Source organism: Ornithorhynchus anatinus, chromosome 11 (assembly GCF_004115215.2).
Source record: "Ornithorhynchus anatinus isolate Pmale09 chromosome 11, mOrnAna1.pri.v4, whole genome shotgun sequence".
In the NCBI taxonomy this organism is placed as follows: Eukaryota; Metazoa; Chordata; class Mammalia; order Monotremata; family Ornithorhynchidae; genus Ornithorhynchus; species Ornithorhynchus anatinus.
The window spans coordinates 2,058,287-2,081,149 of NC_041738.1; the positions used below are offsets into that span (position 1 = coordinate 2,058,287).

General features: G+C 54.7%; 2 protein-coding genes across 5 annotated transcripts; one reads left to right on the forward strand and one right to left on the reverse strand.

Annotated features, from left to right (window-relative positions):
• Positions 1–340: 340 nt before the first annotated feature.
• CKAP2L (cytoskeleton associated protein 2 like) lies at positions 341–15,337 on the forward strand. 3 transcript variants are annotated; one of them, XM_029075896.1, is made up of 9 exons: positions 341–391; positions 2,659–2,725; positions 4,490–4,541; positions 6,031–7,019; positions 8,823–9,030; positions 9,671–9,826; positions 11,453–11,516; positions 12,635–12,806; positions 14,607–15,337. In XM_029075896.1, the coding sequence occupies exons 1-9, from the start codon at positions 358–360 to the stop codon at positions 14,836–14,838; spliced, it is 1,974 nt and encodes a 657-aa protein (XP_028931729.1). In that variant the 5' UTR covers positions 341–357; the 3' UTR covers positions 14,839–15,337. The 3 variants fall into 3 exon arrangements, with proteins under 3 accessions (XP_028931729.1, XP_028931730.1, XP_028931731.1); XM_029075897.1 differs by having other exon boundaries at positions 14,610–15,337; XM_029075898.2 differs by lacking the exon at positions 341–391 and adding an exon at positions 739–862.
• A 359-nt stretch (positions 15,338–15,696) lies between these two features.
• LOC100084371 (cytosolic purine 5'-nucleotidase) lies at positions 15,697–22,269 on the reverse strand. 2 transcript variants are annotated; one of them, XM_039913530.1, is made up of 14 exons: positions 22,218–22,269; positions 21,922–22,015; positions 21,687–21,740; positions 21,456–21,539; positions 21,084–21,125; positions 20,457–20,564; positions 20,191–20,257; positions 19,852–20,022; positions 19,406–19,457; positions 19,020–19,074; positions 17,652–17,828; positions 17,408–17,512; positions 16,724–16,808; positions 15,697–16,122 (listed from the first exon to the last, which is right to left on the reverse strand). In XM_039913530.1, the coding sequence occupies exons 2-14, from the start codon at positions 21,979–21,981 to the stop codon at positions 16,103–16,105; spliced, it is 1,080 nt and encodes a 359-aa protein (XP_039769464.1). In that variant the 5' UTR covers positions 21,982–22,015; positions 22,218–22,269; the 3' UTR covers positions 15,697–16,102. The 2 variants fall into 2 exon arrangements, with proteins under 2 accessions (XP_039769464.1, XP_028931732.2); XM_029075899.2 differs by having other exon boundaries at positions 19,020–19,080.
• Between the last annotated feature and the right edge of the window lie 594 nt (positions 22,270–22,863).

Sequence of the window (22,863 nt, forward strand, 5' to 3'; positions counted from 1 at the left end):
TGTCTCCCCCAGCGCTTAGAACAGTGCTCTGCACATAGGAAGCGCTTAACAAATACCAACAACCATACCAAATATCCGGAGCGCCCCCGGGTATCCGGACGGGGTGGGGTCTCCCCGCCTCCCAGCCGTCCCGCCCCTCGTCCAATCGCGGGGCTCCGGGGGCGTGGTCAGGGAGCGAGGAGCCAATCCGCAAGCGAGGCCGGGGCCCGTGGCCCCGCCCAGTCGCGGGTGGGGGCGGTTTTTTTAAGAAATAAGGGTTCCGATTGGTCGATTCAAAGGGACGGCGGCCAATGGGGAGCGGCGGAGGGGGCGGGGCGCCGGCAGTTGCCGGGCGGCCGTTGGAAGGGCAGCGAGGCGATGGTGGGCACCGGCGGGGCGCTGGGCGCCGAGGGTGAGTCCCTTCCTGCCCCCTGCCTCAGTTTCCCCCGCGCCCTCTCTCCCGGCATCCTTTGCCACCCCCACCCGGGCCCTCGGATCTAATAATAATAATGTTGGTATTTGTGAAGCGCCTACTAGGTGCCGAGCACTGTTCTAAGCGCTGGGGGAGACACAGGGAAATCAGGATGTCCCACGTGGGGCTGGCACTCTTCATCCCCATTTTACAGATGAGGGAACTGAGGCCCAGAGAAGTGAAGTGACTCGCCCACGGTCCCCCAGCTGACAAGGGGCAGAGCTGGGATTCGAACTCATGACCTCGGACTCCAAAGCCCGGGCTCTTTCCACTGAGCCACGCTGCTCCTCCGGTCCTTCATTCAGATCGTATTCATGGGGCGCTTCCTCCGGGCCGAGCACTGTGCTGAACGCTGGGGAGAGGGCGTCCGCGGCCTCCGGGAAGCGAGCGATAAATCGGAATGAATGAACGGTAATGAAGAATGTAATGTTGGTATTTGTTAAGCGCTTCCTATGTGCCGAGCACTGTTCTAAGCGCTGGGGTAGACACAGGGGAATCAGGTTGTCCCACGTGGGGCTCCCAGTCTTCATCCCCATTTTCCAGATGAGGGAACTGAGGCCCAGAGAAGTGAAGTGACTCGCCCACGGTCCCCCAGCTGACAAGTGGCAGAGCTGGGATTCGAACTCATGAGCCCTGACTCCAAAGCCCGTGCTCTTTCCACTGCGCCACGCTGCTTCTGCAGACCCCGCTCCTTTCCCACCCCCGGTGGGGGAGGCAGACGGCCATACAAAGGAAGAAATCACGGAGATGCGGCGTGGCTCGGTGGAAAGAGAAGGAAAGGCCGAGGTCGTGGGTTCGAATCCCCATCCGCAGCTGGGTGACTTTGGGCCGGTCAACTCACTTCTCTGGGCCTCAGTGACCTCACCTGTCAAATGGGGATGAAGACTGACAGCCCCACGTGGGACAACCTGATCACCTTGTATCCCCCCCAGCGCTTAGAACAGTGCTTTGCACATAGTAAGCGCTTAACAAATGCCATTATTATTATTATTATTCTCGGGGCATCAGTGACCTCATCTGTCAAATGGGGATGAAGACTGAGAGCCCCACGTGGGACAATCGGGGCCTCAGTGACCTCATCTGTCAAATGGGGTTGAAGACTGGGAGCCTCACTGTGGGACCATCTGATGACCCTGTACCGACCTCAGCGCTTAGAACAGTGCTCCCCTCATAGTAAGCGCTTAACAAATACCAAGCTTATTATTATTATTCTCTGTGCCTTAGTTACCTCATCTGTCAAATGGGGATTAAGACTGTGCGCCCCATGTGGGTCAACCTGATCACCTTGCATCCCCCCGCCAGCACTTAGAACAGTGCTTGGCACATAGTAAATGTTTAACAAATGCCATCATTATTATTATTATTATGTGTTCCTAAGTGCCGTGGGACTGGGGTTTCCCTCAAACCCTTTCCCCGGGAACCCTTTGCAGTCCTTTCAGTGGGCCAACTAATAATAATAATAATTGTGGTATTAAGTGCTTGGTGTGCCAGGCACTATCCTAAGCGCCGGGGAGGATACGAGCAAATCGCGTTGGACACGGTACCTGTCCCATTTGGGCTCACAGTCTCCCCATTTTTCAGATGAGATAACTGAAGCCCAGAGAAGTGAAGTGACTTCCCCAAGGTCACAAAGCAGACAAGTGGCAGAGCCGGGATTAGAACACATGACGTGCTGACTCCCAGGCCCGTGCTCTATCCAGTACACCTTGCTGGTTTGTAGCCTTTGGGCTAATAGGGGAGGATTCGTATTTGCCAAGTAAAGCCGGGAGTCCAGGCTGCTTAGCGGTTGTATTGGTGGGGAAATGCCCTTGGGGGGTCTGGGCAGAGCTCATCTTCTTGTAATAATAATAATAACGGCCTTTGTTAAGCGCTTACTATGTGCAAAGCATTGTTCTAAGCGCTGGGGAGGATACAAGGTGAACAGGTTGTCCCACGTGGGGCTCACAGTCTTAATCCCCATTTTACAGATGGGGTAACTGAGCCAGAGAGATGGGGTAACTGAGGTACAGAGAAGTGAAGTGACTTGCCCGAAGTCACACGGCTGACAAGTGACGGAACCGGGATTAGAACCCAGGACCTCCGACTCCCAAGCCCGGGTTCTTTCCACTGAGCCGCGCTGCTTCTCTTAGAAACCCGACAGCTGCAGGAGGGGGTCAGGTTCAACCCAGAACTCTTAGTCTGAGGCTTCTCTGTCACTTCCCTTTCAGAGGAGCGGCGGAAAAAGCTGCAGGAGTACTTGGCTGCCAAGGGGAAGCTGAAATGTCAAAACCCCAAGTGAGTGTGACAGCCCGTCAACCGAAAAAGCTTCCGAGGCTTGGTGGGAACCCCGCAAAAGTCGTGCATTTCCACCCGTGACCGTCTCTGCCCATCGCACGGTGATTTTTTGAGGATTTTATCCGGGGGCGTGCACAGAGGCGCAGATTTGGCAGTCCTACCCGGTTTTTGCCTCTCAAATCTGTAAAGCTGGGTAACATCTGAGAAAACAGCAGGGCCCCGTGAGTGGTTGGGTGGGTAAGTGAGACTTTCCTCCCCTGGTGAGGAGTATTTTAAAAATGGACACGTTGCTTGCCAGTGTCACTGTAAGGTCAGCGGGGCCACTGCCATGAGAATGATCAGATTTCTACCCGTGCTGCTGCCCTAGCCATTTTTATAATTTTCTTCATCGTGATGATGATGGTGGTGGTGTTTGTTAAGCGCTTACTACGTGTCAGGTACTTTACTAAGCGCTGGGGTGGGGGGGATACAAGCAAATCGGGTTGGACACAGTCATCACCATGCTGATCGAAGACTTTGGGGACTGTTGTACCAGTCCAGCAGTGCGGGATGGACAAGGCCGTTAGCCGAGCTCTTCCCTTCCAGGCAATCAGGAGTCCATATCGAGTGCCTACTGTTTGATCTCCATCCTCAGAGAGTTTACGGTCTAGCCAGGGTGATAAACACGAGAATAAATTACAGATGGGGGAATGTAATGTAATAGAAAGATAGGTACGCAAGAATTGCAGACGGTTGTATTTCCAAACCAGCCTCCTTGGTGACCTCCCTGCCTCCGGTCTCTCCCCACTTCAGTTCGTAGTTCACTCTGCTGCCTGGATCATTTTCCTACAGAAACATTCAGCCCCTGTTTTCCCTCTCCTCAAGAACCTCCAGTCGTTGCCCGTCCACTTCCACAACAAACAGGAATTACCTCTCACCCTGCTCCCCCTTGTCTTACCTCTCTGATTTCCTACTGCAGCCCAGCCCGCACACTTCCCTCCTCTAATGCCAACCTACTCACTGTGCCTTGATCTCATCTATCTTGCCGCTGACCCCTCGCCCACCTCCTGCCTCTGGCCTGGAATTCCCTCCCCCTTCATATCCAACCTATCCTTCATATCCCTCCCCCTTCATATCCATCCAAGACCTTCATTCTCCCTACCTTCCAAGCCTTATTAAAATCACATCTCCGTGAGACCCCCGACTAAGTCCTCACATCCTCTTTCCCTCCCTTCTGTATCACACTTGGATTTGCACCCTTTATTCGCGCCCCCCCCCCCAATCCCACAGCACATATGTACATATCTGTAATTTATTTGTTGATATTGGCTGCCTCCCCCTCTAGGCTTTAAGCTCTCTGTGGTCAGGGAAGGGTCTACAAACTCTCTTCTCTCCCAAGCGCTTAGTAAAGTGCTCTGCACAGTTAAATGCTCAAATACAACTGATTAATTGAAGTGCTTAGGTGGTTCAGAAAAGCTGAAGTGACCGTCCCTACGCTGTCCAGACTTGCTACTCAGGTCTCGATAGCTACTAAACCTATAACGATATTCATTAAGTGATTTCTTGGCCCCGTAGTGCGACATGGCTCGGTCATCAGCTGAGACCCTCTCCTGCCCCCCACACCCTCTCTAGCAGGGTGCTCAGATACCGGGTGCTTCTCCAACCAGGCCTACTCCTTCAAAGCCTCAATTGGGGCCCATTTTTGCCCCCCCCCCCCCAAAAGACTGCATCTATTAGTTATTGCCCTTTCCTCGCTGGTTGATTTTTGTCTTGTCTTCTCTTTAGGCCTTATCTAAGAGACCAGAATAATCGGTTAAATCTTCCACCTTCAAAATCTGTAAGTAGACTCGAATCTCTCATTGCTCGTTAATAAAGCACCGGTGTTAAAGAGCTTTCCTTGCCACCTGGTTAGGCTCATTGTTATCCTTTACCCGCTGAGAACCCAGTCTTGTTTTAGTTGAGGGGGTGTTTACCTAACAAAATGACATACAAAGAACAGAAGTATATGAATAAGGTGGTAAATATGTGCAGGCGTGAGGCAAGGTGAAGCTTGAAGCTTTCTAGGTAGAAGGAGTTTAGTAAGAGAGATTTTATACAGTTTGGCCAAAATGAGGGGAATCCAAGCAAAGAGAATGATATGTCATAGTAGTTATAGGCCGTAAGCTCCCTGTGGGCAAGGATCATGCCTATCGACTATTTTTTTTTAAATGGTATTTGTTAAGTACTTACTATGTGCCAGGCACTGTACTAAGCACTGGAGTAGACACAAGCTAATCAGGTTGAACACAGTCCCTGTGCCACGTGGGGCTCACAGTCTTAATCCCCATTTTACAGATGAGGTAATTGAGGTACAGAGAAGTGACTTGCCCAAGGTCACACCGAGGGGTGGAGCTGGGATTAAAACCCAGGTTCTTCAAACTCCCAGGCCTGGGCTCTATCCACTAGACCACACTGCTTCCTGTGGCTGTGCTACCCCACAACTCTGTTGGATTGTACTCTCCCAAGCGCTTAGAACAGTGCTTTATGCTTGATGATACTGTTGATTGACAAGCAGCATTTATTGAGCTACCACTTAGTACAGTGCACTCTACTAAGCACCTGAAACATATTCCCTGCCAACAATAGTAAAATTGAGATATTCCTTAAGCACTTACTGTGTACCAAGCACAAGGTCAAGAGCCTTGGTTTTTCATGAGTGGTTACAGGGGATCTTAGTTTTGAAGAGAGTGATATGATAGAGAAGCAGCGTGGTTTAATGGAAAGAGCACGGGCTCAGGAGTCAGAAGTCTTAGGTTCCAATCCCGGCTCCTCCACTTATCTGTTGTGTGACCTTGGGCAAGTCACTTTACTTCTCTTTGCCTCAGTGACCTCATCTGTGAAACTGGGGATTAAAAAATGTGAGCCCCACGTGAGACAATCTGATTACCCTGTATCTACCCCAGCGCTTAGAACGGTGCTCAGCACATAGTAAGCGCTTAACAAATACCATCATTATTATTGTTATCTGGCCGGTATTTCAGAATCCCTATATTATCAGGGAGAGGATAGCGCTCTCGTCCAGGCTCCAGACAGAGTAGGCTACTCCCCACGAACCAGTGGTCTTGGGGTGTGGAACAGTTCTCTTCAGACTGGTGATCGAGGGCTTAGCCTCCTCTACTGCCATGAGGGACATGCACTGTGTCCAAGCCGATCTGCTTGTATCTGCCCCAGTGTCTAGTAGAGTGCCTGGCACATAGTAAGCACTTAACAGATACCATTTAAAAAAGGGGGTGGTGAGAAACGGGCGGTTGACTTCCGTTCTCAGTCTCGTTCGTTTTCCCATTCAGACAACCAGACCCGAGAAAGATGCCGCTCAGCGTTCCCTTTCCAACGTGGTTTTGCCCTGCCCAGTCCCCAAGGCCAGAGGCCCCCTGCCTCAATCTAAACCCTCCAACGTTCCCCCGTCCCAACGAGCTCCCCCACCGTTTCTGGGAAAAGGACCAACGGCAAGATGCAGGCCTTCGAAGCCGGGCCCAAAGCAGCTTGCAGGTAACACGGCCCCTTCCCAGCTGGGGGTCAGAACCAAAGACCCCGCTGCAGGCAAACAGCCGGGAAGACCCGGACCTCCGCCAGGGACCCGGGAGGTGAGGAGATCCGTCCAGCCCAAGAGGGTCAGCCGAGGGAGGGCTGAACCCAGAAACGCTAAGCCGGCTCCCCGGAGGGAAGACCGCCCCAGGGCCCACTCTCCTAAGGGATCGGGCAAAGAGAACCCACCTTCGTCCGTGGCCGAGAGAAAACAGGAGCCCGACTCTCGCGCTTGCCTTCAGCCAAAGGCGAGTGCCAGCCATGCCGGAAGGAGCGGACTGGGGCTCAAGCAAGCATTGGTCAGAGACTGGAAGACCAGCAGGATTCTCAGAGACCAGAGCAACAGGAGGTCGGTCAGCAGGCCACAGGCCCTGGCGTCCTCGGGAAAACCCCGGCGGCCCGCAAATGTCGGTTCGGAACGGCCAGGGAGTGGAGTCTCAAGGTCGGCCACGGTGACGGGACAGAAGAAAAACCCATCTGACGGGAGGCCTGGCCCCCCTTGTGAAAGAAAAAGCACAGCGAGAGGAAACCTGTGCAATGCAGATGTCGAGAAAGTGACCCGGATTTTGGGGGCGAAATCCAGGAGGAGCGTTTCCAGGGCTGGGGTGACCCCCGCCGCTCAAGTCCCCTATGTTAGTTTGACCACATCTACTGCGAAGAGAGAAGGATGGCCGAACCCTGCCTCACCAGAGGCAACCGGGCCCCCACTTAACCCGACCACCGGCACAAAAGGCGCAGAGAACGATCGCAGGTATTTTACCGCACTTCAGACCGTGTTTTGCCTCTAGGGTGATTTGGCGGGTAAACCCCATCATGATGTCAGTGGTCAGACCTTTTGCGTGCCGAGCGCTGTACTAACTACCTGGGTGAGCGGAATAGAGGAAAAAGACACGATCCTTGTCTTCGAGGAGCTTCCAGTCAAGTCGGGAGGACACACAATCGTTTTGAAATTAGAGGAAATTAAAAATGGAAAGATGGATGGTTGAATCAATGAGTCTGTAAATCGCTAGGAGCAAAATGCTTCAAGTGCCTGTGAGTGTCCATGTGCTGAGGTGGGAGGTTAAGGCCCAGGGAGATGGAAATCAGGGTAAGCTCTTGAAGGAAGTATGATTTCAAGACAGCTTTGAAGATGGGAAGGGCAGAGGTCTAGACTGTAAGCTCACTGTAGGCGGAGAGCATGTCTGTTATACTCTCCCAAGTGCTTAGTACAGTGCTCTGCACAATGTAAGCACACAGTAAATGCAATGGACTGACTGACTTACAGAGGTCTGGTGGATTGGAAAGGAGAAAGTGTTCCAGGCTGGGTGCGGGGCAAGGCCAAGGGGCTGGACTTGGGAGAGGGGAGAGAGAGAGAGGGATGAGGAGAAGGTCGACCTGGGAGGATTGTGGCCTGGGGACTAGCGGGAGGAGAGGACAGACAAATAGGATGAGACCTTTCAGCCACGGGTAGGGAGGCCTTGGCTTGACGTGGAGGGAAATGGGTAACCACTGGAGATTTGAGAGGAGGGGAGGGATGAGCAGAACAGGAAGCTGCCCCAGGCTGAGGCGCATAGCATAGACTGAAGAGGGGTCTGATAGACTGGAGACAAGCGCTTGAACCAAAGTGGTGCCGAGAAGTCTGGTGGAAACAGAACCAGCGGGATTTAGCGACAGACTGATTAGGAGGGTTAGAAGGTAGGAGACGAAGATGACACTTAAGGCGAGGGCTCGTGAAACGGGGAGATGGGTGACGGTGTGTCCGGAAATAATAGAAAAGTCCAGTTGTCAGATGCTGGCTATCCAGGTGGGGATGTCGTGGAGGCCGGAGGGAACCTGAGCTTGTGTAGCGGGAGAGTGGCCGGGGCTGGAGAGGTAGGTTTGGACATTATGCAGATAGGTGGTAGCTGTGAAATTGCGGCATGTGAGAAGATGAGCTCCCCAAGAGTATAAAAGCTGAAAGGTAAAGGACGCCCAGAGTCAGAGAATGAGATGTGGAGGAGCGGTAACAAGGTTAGAGAACCAGGGGAGGACAGTGGGGGTGAATCCAAAGTTATCCAGTGTTCCCCAGAGCAGGGAAGAAACAGTGTTATTTGAAGGCGGCTGAGGGGTCAAGGTTGAGGGTGGTGGAGTCCATTGGACTTGGTGAGGTGGAGAGAGAGCGAAGGAAGGAAAAACCCAATTGTAGAGTGGGGGTTGAAAGGAGAGCTGGCGGAGAGGAAGGGAAGACGGCCGCTGAAACATGGGTTTTGAGTAGTTTGGAGGGGCCTGGGAGCGGGGAGATGAGGTAATAGCTGGAGAGACCCAGAAACGGTTCCCTCCTCACTCCCTACAGCTGCCTCTCTCCCTTCCCTTGCCTCCAAGATGGCGCCTAAGGTGGCCCCCACTGCCCCTTTGAGTTACGCTTGTCAAGGGCACCCAGGGAACAGGGTGGACTATAGGATTAGGGGAACCAGTCCCCAAGTCTGAGCCTAGTCTCCGTGCCCCAAGAGGCCATCATTTCACTCCATCTTACCCGTGTTGCCTAGAGCGCGGCGGGAATCGATCAGGAAGCAGCATCTTTTCTCATCCGTCCCAGGAGGAAACTGGAGGAGTGGAAACAGTCGAAGGGCAAGACCTACAAGCGCCCTCCAATGGGGTTTCCAGCTAAGAAAAGAACCCTAGAGAATCTGAACCATTCCTTCTGGAAGAAGATGGAAGAAGAAGAGGAAGAAAAGAGAGCCCAGCTGGAATTGGTGGAGAAAATTAACAACGTCCTCGGCGAGTGCCTGAAACTCATCGAAGGGGTACGTATGCCGACAGACTCCCACAGTCTGATGAGTGAAGCCTGCTTCTCCTGAAAGAGAGTTCAGAGGGAGGGCGCGAGTCCCCTGTTGGGTTTTAAATTTCACTTGAAATTTAATTCACTTTCTTTAACCACAGCCCCCTGGTCTGGGTGTCCCATCTGCCGTCTAGCTCTAAGTAGCCAGACCAGACTGGAACCTCAAACTCGGACTTTGACTAGACCCTAGTAATGAACTCTATTCTCCGCCACAGTCCTCTGGGCCGATCTGCCCCTTCCCTGTGATTGTCCTGCTTCCCTAACCCTAGCCCTCCCGCCCATTTCCTCTCCTTTGTTGCTTCCCTCAGACAGTAGGCAGTGGGAGGTTCTTTGATGCGCCTCCCTGGAGATCTGTGGATGACTGTCTAGCCTTCCAGAGCACCTGTTGGAAAGACTGGAGGTCTCAGCGTGGGTAAATGCTTGATGTAGTGACCCTGTCACAGTGAGACCACTGCCCAAATTTATGCCAGTGCGTGGTGGACCCAAAGTTATAGTCTCCTCCAGAATCCCTGTCCCCATCCAACCCGCCAGGAAGCCCGCCATCTGGAAAAACGTGGAGCGGGACACCAAGCCCTGGGTAATGTGGGCTTTTCTGGTTTCCACAGGGTTCCCAGACTCAAGAGCTGTTGGCCATTTTGTCCGGCATCCCGGAAGCGGAGAAGTTTGCCAAGTTCTGGGTGTGCAAAGCAAAGCTGCTAGCCAGACAGGGCCCTTTCGATGTGATTGGGCTCTACGAAGCAGCAGTGCAAAGCGGGGCCGTGGTGAGTCCTAGGGGTGCGGTCGCGGAAGGCTTCGGCGCTTTTGAGTCCTTGGACACAACCCAGGCCAGCCAGGACCGTAATTCTGGCCGAGCATTCTTCCCCAGGTCCCATCTTCTTGATGCCCAGGAGTGAGGATGATGGATGGGTGCCCCCTCAAACTTCCTAGAGGGACAGTGGCCAGACAGCATCGCAAGACCACAGCTGGTAGCACTGTGGTCCTGGGCTGCAGGTGGACGAGGGGCGAGCTGAATTCTTGGAGAAGTGCAGGGTCTTGCTGGCGTTTCCCGAGCCATTCATGCCATGCAGTCATTCGATCTTCGCCGCATCTCTAGTTCAACGTGAGGGAATGGTCTTGGCTGCCCTCGGGGAGCGTGCCAGGGTTGGAATTGAGCCTTCAGATGGTCAAGCCTGAGCTTTGTGTCCCCTCTGCCCCGGCTCCCCAGAAGAACAGAGAGATGGAGACTGGGACCGTGTGACAAAGAATCATCCAGGGGCTGGGGCGTGTCCTTGGGGGAGATGCCATGGGCAGGTGCCCTCAGCAGGGTTGGTCAAGCCCGAAAGGTCAAAATTCTTGGGCCCCGATCTAGCCCCAGGGACTACGGTGATCCCGCTCTATCCAGGGTCTTGGAGGATAAAGAGGAAAAGGACACTGAGGAGATGGGGCTGGTAGGGGAGGAGAAACACCCCAGAGGACTCAGTCCGACTCAATAGAGACAGCGCTGCCCGTGATCTGGGGATTGGTGTGGCAGGGGAAACCAGCACGTTTCAGGCAGCTCTCACTGTGCCCCTAGAAAGGCAGAGTTTAATCGTGCTGTGGCCGCCGATCTTCTCAACCGTGTCCCTGACTCCTGGGCATCACAAAGCCTCTGCTAAAAAAAGGCACTTTTTTTGTTTGCTTGTTTTGGGCTCGTTTGTTTTTTTCAATATTAAAAAATAATTACTATGTGCCAGGCACTGTACAAGCGCTGAGGTAGATAAAAGCTGATCGTGTGGGATACAGTCCATGTCCCACGTGGGGATCACAGTATTAATCCTGACTTTATAACTGAGGCACAGAGAAGTTAAGCTTCTTGCTGAAGATCACAAGCAGACAAGGGGCAGAGCTGGAATTAGAACCTAGGTCCTTTCTGTGATTTTTGACATTTAGTATTGATTACAAATATTATTATTAACTTCTACTCTGTGCCAAACACTTACTAAGCACTCACCCGGATACATTAATAATAATGGTACTTGTTAAGTGCTTACTATGTGCCAAGCACTGTACTGATCAGTGGGGTAGATACAAAATAATCAGGTGGGACACAGTCCCTGTCCCACATGGAGCTCACAATCTAAGTGAGAGGGAGAACAGGTTTGAATCCCCATTTTGCAGTTGAGGAAACTGAGTCACAGGAAAGTGACGTAACTTGCCTGAGGCCTCGTATTGGGCAAACGACAGAGCCGTGATTAGGGTGCACAGGCAACTGTGGAACTCCGAATTTTGCAACCCCATCTCGGAAGACAACCGTAAAGATGAAATGTCATCTTCCAGGTCGGTGGGAGGCAGGCGCGATTTCTAGGGCCAGCCACACCCTGTCCCTCAAAGCCTCTCCTTATGTGGGTTCTTCTGTGTTTGTTTCCCAGCCCATCCAGGAGTTGCAAGAAGTCATCTTTGATATCTTGAAAAACACAAACAGAGAAACTGAAGGTAATAGCATTTGGGGGTTAAGGGGGCGGGGGGTGTTTGTAAAGCTTTGCTAGATGGACTTGTCTCCCTTTCTTATCTGGAGATTGTGGATTCCTAGAAGGTGAAGGGTCTCGTTCAGGCAGCTGGCAGGGTGGAGGCGGGCCACGGCCAGAGAACGGGACTCCTCGCGAGCTGCTAAACCGGACCGGGTGGGAGCAAGCTGGGGCGGCCCTGCCAGCCAGAGAGGGAGCAGGTGAAGGCTCTCGGGTCGCCAGGGAGCGGAACGACTCGATTCCCTCCAGCGGCTCCGGGACGGAACTAGGATTCGGCTCTCCTGATTCCCAGTCTGGTTTTGACTGCTGGGGATGGGAGCCTCCCGAAAGTGGAACTTCAGGGAGGTTAGCTGCTCCCTAGTCGGGCTTGGCTTCCCGTCTCCCAAAGAAAATCAGTGGCCGGAACACATCCCTGTGTGAAATTCAGTTGCACTTGCTTGGAGGCTAGAGTGCCCTGCTCCTTTAATCCACAGAGATGCCCTTCCAACTCTCATCTGTGGTAGTAATAGAAGTAAAGGTAATTTTTTTTTTATGGTATTTTAAGAGGCTACCATGTGTGAGGCACCGGTGTAGGTATCAAGTCAGTCAGGTTAGATACGGTCCCTTTCCCTCGTGGGGCTCAAGGCCTAAGTAGGAGGGAGCTATTGAATCCTCATTTTAAAGTTGAGACTGAGGCCCAGGGAAGCTAAGTGACTTGCCCCAGGGCACACAGTGCTGGAGCTGGGATCAGAAGCCAGGTCCTCTGGCTTCCAGGCCCGGCCTTTATCCACTAGGCCCTGCTCCCTCTCAAGTAGCCAAGGGCAATGTACTGTACTAACCACTTGAAATACCAAACAGAAAAGGGACATATTCTCTGCCCATAAACTGCTCACAATCTAACGGAGAAAAGCTAAATAGAAATATTTACAAAATAAACACACAAAATAAGTGGCTGAGGATGGGCGTAAATAAATGCCTAAGTGCTGGAGCTGGCCGGGGGTTCAGTAGAGTTGAACGGTAATGGTTTTGTTGATTTGGGGGTTGTAGAATGTTGGTTTTCTTCTTGGCTCTGTCCACCTCGAACTCACCCAGGACCTCTTCTTGCAGACGCCGGCCCTCCGGCACGGAGTGAGACGGCCGCCGAGACCACATCCCAGGAACCCAGACTGCTCCCCACAAGAGAGGGGCCACCGGTGCTGGCTACCCCTCAGACGGTCCCGCGGTGCCGGGTTAACAACCCCATGTCCTCTATCAAGTTACACGTCACGCCGATCCCCCGGTAAGAGCCATCACGATGGCCAAGGGCAAGCGGGCTCGGTTCCTGCTGCCCCTTGGGGGTCTGGTGCACTGGGGGGCGTCTCTCCTCATCCCTTTCCCCCCAGATCCAAGTGGTACTGCCGAAGACCAGACTGAATAATGATGATAATAATTGTGGTAATTTGTTAAGCACTTACTATGTACCAGGCACTGTACTAAGCGCTGGGGTGGATACAAGTAAATCGGGTTGGACGGTCCCTGTCCCACATGGGGCTCACGGTCTTAACCCCCATTTTACAGATGAAGAAACTGAGGCACAGAGAACTGAAGTGACTTGTCCAAGGTCACGCAGCAGACCGGGGGTGGAGCCGGGATTAGAACCCACTCTGCCACTTGTCAGCCGTGTGACTGTGGGCAAGTCACTTCACTTCTCTGCGCCTCAGTTCCCTCATCTGTCAAATGGGGATGAAGACTGTGAACCTCACGTGGGACAACCTGATGACCCTGTGTCTCCCCCAGCGTTTAGAACAGTGCTCGGCACATAGCACTTAACAAATACCAACATTATTATTATTAACCCAGGTCCTTCTGACTCCCAGGCCCGTGCTCTATCCACTAAGCCACGCTGCTCCCCACAGTTGTGACTTGTGACCGAGACACTCTGCAGTCGCGGGCTGGGCAGCCAGTCTGCTTTTCACCTTTGAGGGTCCAGGGAGGGGCTGTTCTGAGAGACTCAACGGTGGGGGCGATTGGGTGCGTGAGGTTGTTGAGCCTTGGGGAGGCGAGAAGCCACATGGCCCTCCTCCCCGCCACAGGGCTCGGCTTTCTGGACGGTTTCATTTGAACGGGCCTCAGAATGGGCTCCGGTCCAGGCAGGACAAGTTTTCCCATCTTAGGCGTGCTTGGAATAGAAAGTCATCAAGGCTCCCAGAGCCTGAAATCCCTCTTACTGTGCATTTCTTGGCTACATTCCTGCCGTGGTCTGGAAAGGGAAAAACCAGAGTGTCTGGGTCAATATCTCCCAGGATCCTCCGGTGGTATGTTGACACTTGCTGGGTGTAGAGCACCATATTAAGCGCTCAGCCCCCAGTTGCCCTTCCCTCTGACTTGCTTTCCTCCAGTCCGCACGCACGTCTCTTTCTTCATTCCCGAAGCACTCCCTAATCTGTGATGATTTCCCCCACAGTCGAATCCTGGGTGTCTGTGTTCATTTTCTCTTTTAGTAGGACACACACCGTGGGGCTGGCCGTTTCCTTTAAATGTGCATGTACGCAAACACTCACGCATTCACACATGCCTACCCTCCTTTGAAGCCCCAGCCGTTGCAGTAGTTTCAGGTTAGCTCTCTTCCCCAGCTCACCTTACTAGTTACCGTGCCTCGTTCTCGACTCCCCTGCCTCTGACCTCTGGCTTGTACCCTTCCCCTTCTTTCAGATCTGCCAGACCACCGTTTGCCCCATCTTCAAAAGCCTCCTGCAATCCCCCTTCCTCCAGCAACCCTTCCCTAGTTAATGTTCCCCCACCTCAGGTCGCCTCCTCTCAAAAACCACCCTTAGGCCCTATAAATCTAGTGACACATCCTCCTATTTATTTATTTTGCCTCTCTAGCCCCTCCAGGTGCATCTGTTCTTTCTGCTCTCAGAGTTCGGAAATGGATTCCTCCCTTAGATTGTAAATTCCTCGAGGGCGGGGGCCCTGCCTTTCACTTGATTTGTACTCTCCCACGTGTCTGAAACTTCAAAACAGTGCTCTACCCCTCCCAGAGATGCTCAATAAGTATTACCGGGACTAAGTTCAAGCCCTCTCTCTCTTGTGATTCCAGCAGAATGACAGAAAGGGCGGCCCCGACCCACGATCTGAAGCTCCTGACTCCTGTGCGGCGTTCTCTGAGGATCGAGCAGGCGTTGTTCCGCTACCCCGAAATGCTTAAGGACCACGACACGGTGGTGGCTTCTCTGGACGAACTAGCGGAAGTGGATGACGTCGACCTCTTGATTTACCGCAAAAACGAGGCTTTGCCGGAGGACGTGGGGCTGAACGTGTTTGGTTTATAGCTGCACGGGGGGAGTCGTAGAAGGGAGCCTTGCTGTTTCTCAGACCCACCCAAGCCAGCGTTGCTGGTGGATGGAGCCCAAGGCCTGGGAGCTGGCCCACGGCCTCCTTGAGGATTAGAGGGGTCTGACCCCAGGGGGCTGCGGGCTGTGGATTTTACGCAGGATGGGAAGTACTATGGCTTTAAGCAATAGATGGATGGTCCTCCCGCCTGCAGTCACGTCCCTCCCAGCACCTAGCAGATGTTCGGCGACTCTCCCACCTCCTCCTCATCCTGCCCTCCGGCAGAAACGTGCAGCTGGAGGTTCCTTGGGGCGGCTCCACCCCGCTGCCCCCACCTGCCCCTGCCCTGCTTCCCTGGATCCCAGGCGCACCAATAACCCAACCTCCACCCACCCGCTTCCCTAATGCCAGGAGGCCGTGTGATATCCAGGCCCCTAACTCGGGAACCTTGAACCTTCCTCTTCACTCTAGGCCCGCAATAAATGTTGGCAGCTGGCAGCCTGGGGAAGCCCCTTGGAAGCCTTAATAGTGAAAACACCTGGAGGGTAGGGCTGTGAGTGCACACTCCTAGGCGCTCAGCGACTACCAACCGCCACGTAAATGGAGTTTAGCCCTAGGACGTGCCCGATCTCTCCCCCTGGAGTGACACCACTGATTTCTGCTGCACATTTACCTGGTGGGATCCTCTCCTCCCTTAGAAGTGAGCCTCCAATCTACCACCACCACCAACCCTGGCTCTTCAGGCCTGAAGCAAAGGTCAGGTCAGAGAGTGCGAGACCAAACGTACCATCTTAACCCAAAACAAAATCTCGTCGACAGGAAAAGTTCAGTGAAAATAAAGTTAGATGGGGGGCAGATAAAGCACACTTCACTGTAATGTGGGGCTGCAGGGGGGGATTAAAGGCACGGGGCAAGAGGAATCTAAAGCACCTTATGAGCCGGGGTGAGGGTTGGGTGGAAGGGCAAGCTGGGCCCTCGCGGGGTTGGAGCAGAAAGCCGTGGTGGGTCCGGTGAGCTCTTCCTGCTGCTTGTTGATGTAGTGAAGGTGAGATGTCTGGTCGTGGTTTGGGTGGCCCAGCCTCCTCCAGGAAGACCTCCAGGACTCCAGTTTGCTGGCTCTGTGGTGTTGGCAGGTGACCAAGACAAAGCTGGCACACCAGGAGGCCTCACCGTCCTCTCTGAAGATGACTCGGACCACAGAGTGGGTGTGTTGGAGAAGACTCAACTGGATCTACTCCATTCCTCATGTAGAAGCAGGGTGGCCTAATGGAGAGAGCCTGGATCTGGAAATCAAACAATGTGGGTTCTAATCCTGCTGTGTGACCTTGGGCAAGTTACTTCAATTCTCTTTGCCTCACTTCATCTGTAAAATGGGGATTAAATTCAGCTCCCCTGAATTTAGCTGTGAGGCCCATCTGGGATAGGTACTATGTCCAACCGGATTATCTTGTAACTTCTCCAGTGCTTAGCATATAGTAAGCATTTTACATGTACCATAATAGAACGTATTGTATCCACCGCAGCGCTTAGTACAATGCCTGGCACATAGTAAGTGCTTAAAATATATCAATAGTACAAATAATATTTTCCTCCGACTGAAAAGGTGTCTGCCTGAGAAGGAGTCCCTAAGGATTCCTTTATTAAGGAGGCAGCCTGGGCCTGGGAATCAGGAGCCGGGGAGTTCTAGGCCCAGTTCCACTAGGTTGCTTTGTGACTTGAGGTAAGTCACTTCACCTCTCTGCAATTCAGTTTCTTCATCTGTAAAATGGGGACAATAACTGCTCTCTTATACTGTGAGCCCTGTAGAGGGACAGGGACTATGTCCACTCCGATTATCTTGTAAGCACCCCAGCACTTGACAGAGAGTAAGCACGTAATAAATACCCTCATTATTTATTCGGTCATCTCCGTGGGGTCTTCTTTCTTCCTCCTTGACTTGATCCCCCGGCTGCCGACCTCGCTGCTGTTCCTGAGAGACCCAAGGGACGAGTCAGAAACCTCCCGAAATCCGGTGCAGTCCGGCTCCCTCCTCCCCTGGTCCCACCCTTGTACTCGAAGGAGACTAAGTGCCTTCTAGCCACCCGAACCAACCCCAGTCCTCAGCATTGCTCCATCTGAGTCTCCCTACCCATTTTGAGGGCTGTAGAGAGTCCAGATGGAGCGTTGGGGTATGTTGATCCTAAACTTTCATGATGCCCATTGCTAATGAGTGCCAGAGGGGCACATCTTAGACAGAGACTCCTAGTAGGACCTGCCTCAAGCTTCTGAGGGAAGCTCTAGACTGTCAGCTTGTTGTGGGGAGGGAATATATCTTTACTGTTATACTCTCCTAAGTGCTCAGTACAGTGCTCTGCACACAAGTGCTCAATAAATACAATTGAATGAGTGGTCATTCAAGTGGGCAGTACAATGCCGGGCCAGAGCAAATGATAATAATAAATAACACCGATGGGGGCCAGGATAAGCTGAATTGATTTAGGGACCAGGAAAGAAGAGTTCAATTCTGGTCCCAGTGAGAAGACCTTATCCTTTACCCTCCCTGTGACTGTCCTTTCCTTGATCTCTCACCTCGTGTCCACTGCTGGTGTTCTGGCGCAGGGCTCGCCCCAGGCTCGGTCCCGACTCTCCTGCTGCCTCTAGCTGAGGGGACTCCACTGCCAACTCGTGGGGCATCTGCAAGTTTTAGAGGGTTGAAACTTGGTGACCAAGGAGGGTGCCTCTCTGCCCATCCTTGAGGACCGAAGAATCTATTTTTAAAAGGGGAGACTGCTCCCAGGCGAGGGGGGCTTGGGGGCAGGGGGTGGGGTCTCACCAGCATAGGAGAAGCACGGAACAGGCAGCTGAGGGGATAGTGAAGCAAGTTGGCGATGGAGGCGGCGTAGAGGTCGGCGTAGCGCGTGAGCTGACTGGCAAAAAGCGTCTGTCGGAAGCCGCGGCGGAACAGACTCCCCATCCTGCCGTAGCACAGGTCCATCTCGTGCGTCACTCTCTGCATCCAGACCCGAGCCAGGTAAGGGGAGCCCAGACACCAGCCCCAGGATCCCGCCAGAACCTCCTGCAGCCCGGCCCCAGCTGCTGCCACGGGACAGAGGGAGAGGTTGAAAGACCTCTGCCGGGACAGTGTTGTCCTGGGGTTTGAAGTCCCCCCTCTGGGTGCCAAGGTGTCCCTAGCCAGCTGGGATTCCTCTCCCTAGACATGGCTAGCACAGTCCCAGCCTGCCCCATGGGATGGCCTGCCCGGCTGTCGACTTTAAAGCTCTGTCTCCCTGCCCTCACCTATCTTACCTTGCTGATTTCCTGCTGCAACCCAGGATGTTCACTTAGCTCCCCTAATACCAAACTACTCTCTGTTCCTCAGTCTCATCTCACCGCCAACCCATTGCCCACCTACTGCCTCTGGCCTGGAACTCCCTCTCCCTTCATGTACGCGATAACCACCTTCAAAGCCTGATTAAAATCACAACTCCTCCGAGAGGCCTTCCTTCATTTCCCCTACTCCTCTCCCTCTGTGTTGCCTTTACACTTTGATTTACACCCTTTATTCACCCCACCCTCAGCCCTACAGCACTTAACTTCACATATGTAATGTTTTTTAATGTCTCTCTCCCCCTTTAGACGCTAAGCTCCTTGTGGACGGGGAACGTGTCTACCAGGTCTGTTACAGGGAGTCAGAACAGTGCTGTGCACACAGTGAGAGCTCAATAGATACTTTTGGGAGATTCAGATCCAAAGGGAATCTCCGACCCAAGAATGGAGCTAGGAGAGGTGCAATTTAGCGCCAGGACCAGGAGGGGGCAGCACAGACCGGCGGCTGCATCGCTGGGCGGGATTAATAATAATAATAATAATAATGGCATTTGTTAAACGCTTACTATGTGCAAAGAACTGTTCTAAGCTCTGGGGGTGATCAGGTTGTCTCACGTGGGGCCTCACAGTTTTAATCCCCATTTTCCAGATGAGGTCACTGAGGCCCAGAGAAGTGAGGTGACTTGCCCAAAGTCACCTGCTGACAAGCGGCGGAGTCGGGATTAGAACCCACTACCTCCGACTCCCAAACCCGGGCTCTTTCCTCTGAGCCACCCTGCTTCTCAGATTAAGGTCGAGGCGCCGGAGGGTGTCCGTGCCCACCCCGGCCCTGGGATTAGAAGCTGTGCCCGGGCCTGGACGCCGATCGCATTACCTCAATCTGCTGCTTGGTAGCACTGATGTCCGGCTGCTCCCGGCTCCTGCAGTCCCTGCGCCTGCCAGAATAGAGCTGGGCAGAGGGGGGCAGGGAGGGGCAGAACCGGGCAGGGTGGACTGGGCCCTAGCGAGCTTATTCCTTGGTCCTTCCTGCTCCGCTCCCCCTGCTCCCATACCCACGCCCCCCCCAGAGCACACAACTGAGTCACCCACCACAAGTAGACCCCGGCCCACCTGCCCAGCCAAGCCCAGCCCTCATCAGACCCCACCAGCTGCCCTCTGCCAGGCCCCTGCGGACCCTGAGGAGGGCAGCCAGGGAGAAGCAACCGTGCCTCAGCTTCCCCTCTCACCCCACCACACCCAGACGCGTCCCTGGGCACTTACTGGTACAGCTCGGCGAGGACCCCGTCCAGCTTTCCCAGCTCCTCAAACAACTCTGGAAAAGAGAGGAGGTGTCAGGCCCTGGGCTCCTTTCCTCTGCAGCTACTGAGGCCCGGGCCCAACTCTGCTCAGGGTACAGAGCCCAGACCCAGAAACTTGACTTCAGGACACTGATAAACACTTTGAGGACAGGGATCGTGTCGACCAACTCTGCAGTATTGTACTCCCCCGAAAGCTTAGTACAGTGCTCTGCATGAACATTACCGATCGACTGATTGATTCCTGCCCGGCTCCAAGCGGGCCAAGTCGTGAGACGTCCCAGTTCCCCTGACGTCCCATCACACAGCCAGAGGCCACGGTGCGAAGATCCTGGGCCATCCCTCCCTGCCCCTGCTTGCACCCTGCACCCCCTCAGACCCCCAGACCAAGAAGAACCACTATGCCCATACCATTTCTCTGAGTCCAGACCCGCAGCTCCCGTGCCAGCTCGGGCACCACGAGGAAGGTGCGCCAACCTTGCCGCTTCTTGGACTTGAGGATGTCCCCAAAGATGTGGTCCCCCAGGTAGAGGATGTCTTTCCCCTTCACCCCGAGCAGCTCGCACACGGCGTCCGAAGATCCTGGCCCGGACCGCAGAGGTGGCCGCTCAGAGCCCAGCCCTTCCCCCCGTGCTTCCCCCCACGAGAGAGTGGGGTTATAGGTCGCAGGGGGCTGAGGTTAGAGTTGCGGGCCAGGAAGATGTCTGGGAGAACAGAGCAGGGCAGTGCTGGGGTAGAGGGAACCGTTACCTCCAGAGTAGACGGCACAGTGCTGGTGGGGGCCTGTGTAGGTCCCGATGCGCAGCTTCCCCGTGTCCTGTGGGCAGAGTGGAAGGTGGGGGTCTCTGGCTGTCCCTCGGAGGGTGCTGTCAGTAGGCGTCTCCTGGCACCAGCGGCGGCTTCTCTCCATCTCGCCTGAAGCTTGGGTCAGAAGGGGCCCAAGCCTTCCCGTCCCCAAGGATACCCTTCCCCCAAGGCCTCTCGCTACCCCTCCCCACTCACCCATCCGGCCTTACCGTGTTAACCTGCCTCAGGACCGTCCCCTCCGCAAAGAAGCCCGGCTTCTGCGTGTCCACCACCACCAGGTCAAAGTACGATCTCCAGGGCCGGGGTGCAGTCCCTGCCTGGGTCACGGCACGCGGAGACACTCGCACACACGCACATATGCCAATAGAGGCAATCCAGAGCAGTGAGGGATGGAATTCCTAAGCTCAACTAGTCCACAGGCCGGATGGGGCCAGGCTCGTTCCTCCAAATCCAGCTGGTTGTAGACTTGGGCCCTGGGTGGTCCCGCCCCTTCCCTTACTTGGGTCACGTTGGGGCAAGGAGGGGCTAGGGCATTGCTCGGGGGCAATGAGGTGGACACACCGGGATCCCCCTGGCTGTCGGAAGACACACGGTGGCCCATCCTTCTGGAGACTGGGATTCTGGCCCCCTGTTCCAGTCCTCCCCGCCCCGGGGATGGGATGGCCAAATCGCGTGGGTTTGGCGGCGCGCACCCAGCGTGTCCCGCCCATCCCGCTGCTCTGTCCCCAGGGCTGGTCCAGCTGGATTTGGTGGAGAATGGCCAGGATTGTCCCACTCCCAGAGCTGTCTCCCCTCCTTTCCTCTACCCCGTCCCAAAGGCAGGGACTGGCACTCACATGACGCTCTTCACCAGAGTCGAACAGGTAGGTCATGATGGCCTGGGAGGAGAGGGACAGGGAAAGGGAAGGGACAGAGCTCAAGCAGGTCAGCCCAACCCAGACGACCCACTGCCGGTCCCCTAAAGCCATCGCTGGACTCCTCAGGCTTCCCAGCACAGGGTGCTATTCACTGGCCGGATGACTGGTGGTGATCCCCCAGGGAAATTCAGGGAAAATTTGGATTTTTTCCAGCTTCTCCAGGGAAAACCCTGATGGCGCTTCCCCAAGGGTGGACCCAGCCTGCAGTTCTTCCGGCAGCCAGGGCCCTGGGGTTCCCCCGTGTTATGGTGTCTAGGAGGAGGGGAGAGGTCCCCAGCCCCCAAGGCTCACATCAGTGTAGTTGTAATCGCTGTTGGTGGCCAGAAACACCTTCCCGACCTCCTTCATGCGGCCCAGCAGGAGGGGAATCCGGCCCTGGGGGTGGAGGAGGAAGGAAGAACAGAGTCAAGGTCAGGATGGCAGGGGGAGGGGGACCCGCTGGACATCCCCTCTGGCTGCCAAGGGCTGAAGGGGCTTGAGACAGAGACGGGGAGGCCCCGGGACCTGCTCTGAGACACTCACATCTTTCTCCACAAACTTCTCCAGGTTCTCCAGCGTCTTCTCCTTCAGGCAGCCCTGAAGCAGGGGGGTTGAGGGAGTGTCAAGAGGGAGGGACCCCCCCCCCACGGGTGAGCTCCCGGGGAAGGGTGCCAGGATGGTGGTAGATGGATGAGTCAGAATGGGACTGAGAGGCCAGGACCCGGCTTGGGTTGCAGGGGAGGCTGGGCCCCAGCCAAGGAGGCAGAGAGAGTCTCACCGACTGGTGGATGTTGTCCATGGCATCAGACACATCCTGGAAGAGGCTGCGGAAGGACATGAAGAGATTTCCGTGCTGGTAGCCGGTGTCACAGCTGGAAGGAGGTGGGAGGCGGAGGAGAGAGACAGGAAGGATGATGGGATCGGGGTAGGGAGCGTATCACTGCCTAAATACCCACCCCACCACCAGATCCAAGCAGGAAGGGGACTACCGGCCTCTGATGGGGAAAGCGAACCCCTCGCACCCCCAGATGCTCAGGGGTTGGGAGTTGGGGGAGGCCCGACTGAAGAACCCACTTAGCGTAGCGGGAGCAGTTGGTGAAAAAATCCACAAGGCAGGCGTAGAGGTAGGTTTCTGTGGGGAGGACAAAGCAGGGTCAGGATTTCGGTGGGAGGGATAAGGAGGCTCCTCCCCGGCTCTGGATCTCCCCGGGCCTCACCAGGCAGGTTGAAGAGGGTGTTGAGGATATGGAAGCGTAGTAGATCATCCCGCTGAATGAACTTGTTGGGGTAATAGCTCCAGAGCTCGGCCCTGCGGGGAGGGGCCCAGGCCGGGGTGCCTGGCTTGAAGCCATCTCCCGCTCCCACGCTCAGTCCCTCCCACTCACCTCCACCTTGCCTACCTGGAGTTGGGGGACGGGCTGTGCCTGGGAGACTTCTGGGGAGACCCCTGCCCTGTTTTTGCCCAGAACCTCAACTATACCTCCAGCCACTCACCCCACCTTCAGGGACCACCCACCCCAGTCCCTATCCCTCACCCCTAGTTCCCGAGGCCTGGTCCCACACCCGGCCCCCATACTCAGAGAGGAAGCGGAAGCCGTGGGCACACATTAAGACGTTCCCGTGGACATCCACTTTGAGCAGGTTCCCGTAGAGAGCATCAAACACCAGGCCCCTGGAAGGAGAGCACGCACAGAGAGGAAGGACTACTGGATGGGAGCTG

Coding starts and splice junctions, on each gene's coding strand:
- LOC100084371 (XM_029075899.2), bottom strand. CDS start 21,981: ATGTCCTTCCGCAGCCTCTTCCAGGATGTGTCTGATGCCATGGACAAC. Junction 21,741..21,921: donor TGGACAACATCCACCAGTCG/GTGAGACTCTCT, acceptor CCCCTGCTTCAG/GGCTGCCTGAAGGAGAAGAC. Junction 19,081..19,405: donor GTCCTCGCCGAGCTGTACCA/GTAAGTGCCCAG, acceptor CTATTCTGGCAG/GCGCAGGGACTGCAGGAGCC.
- CKAP2L (XM_029075896.1), top strand. CDS start 358: ATGGTGGGCACCGGCGGGGCGCTGGGCGCCGAGG. Junction 392..2,658: donor CGGGGCGCTGGGCGCCGAGG/GTGAGTCCCTTC, acceptor CTTCCCTTTCAG/AGGAGCGGCGGAAAAAGCTG. Junction 12,807..14,606: donor CACGTCACGCCGATCCCCCG/GTAAGAGCCATC, acceptor TTGTGATTCCAG/CAGAATGACAGAAAGGGCGG.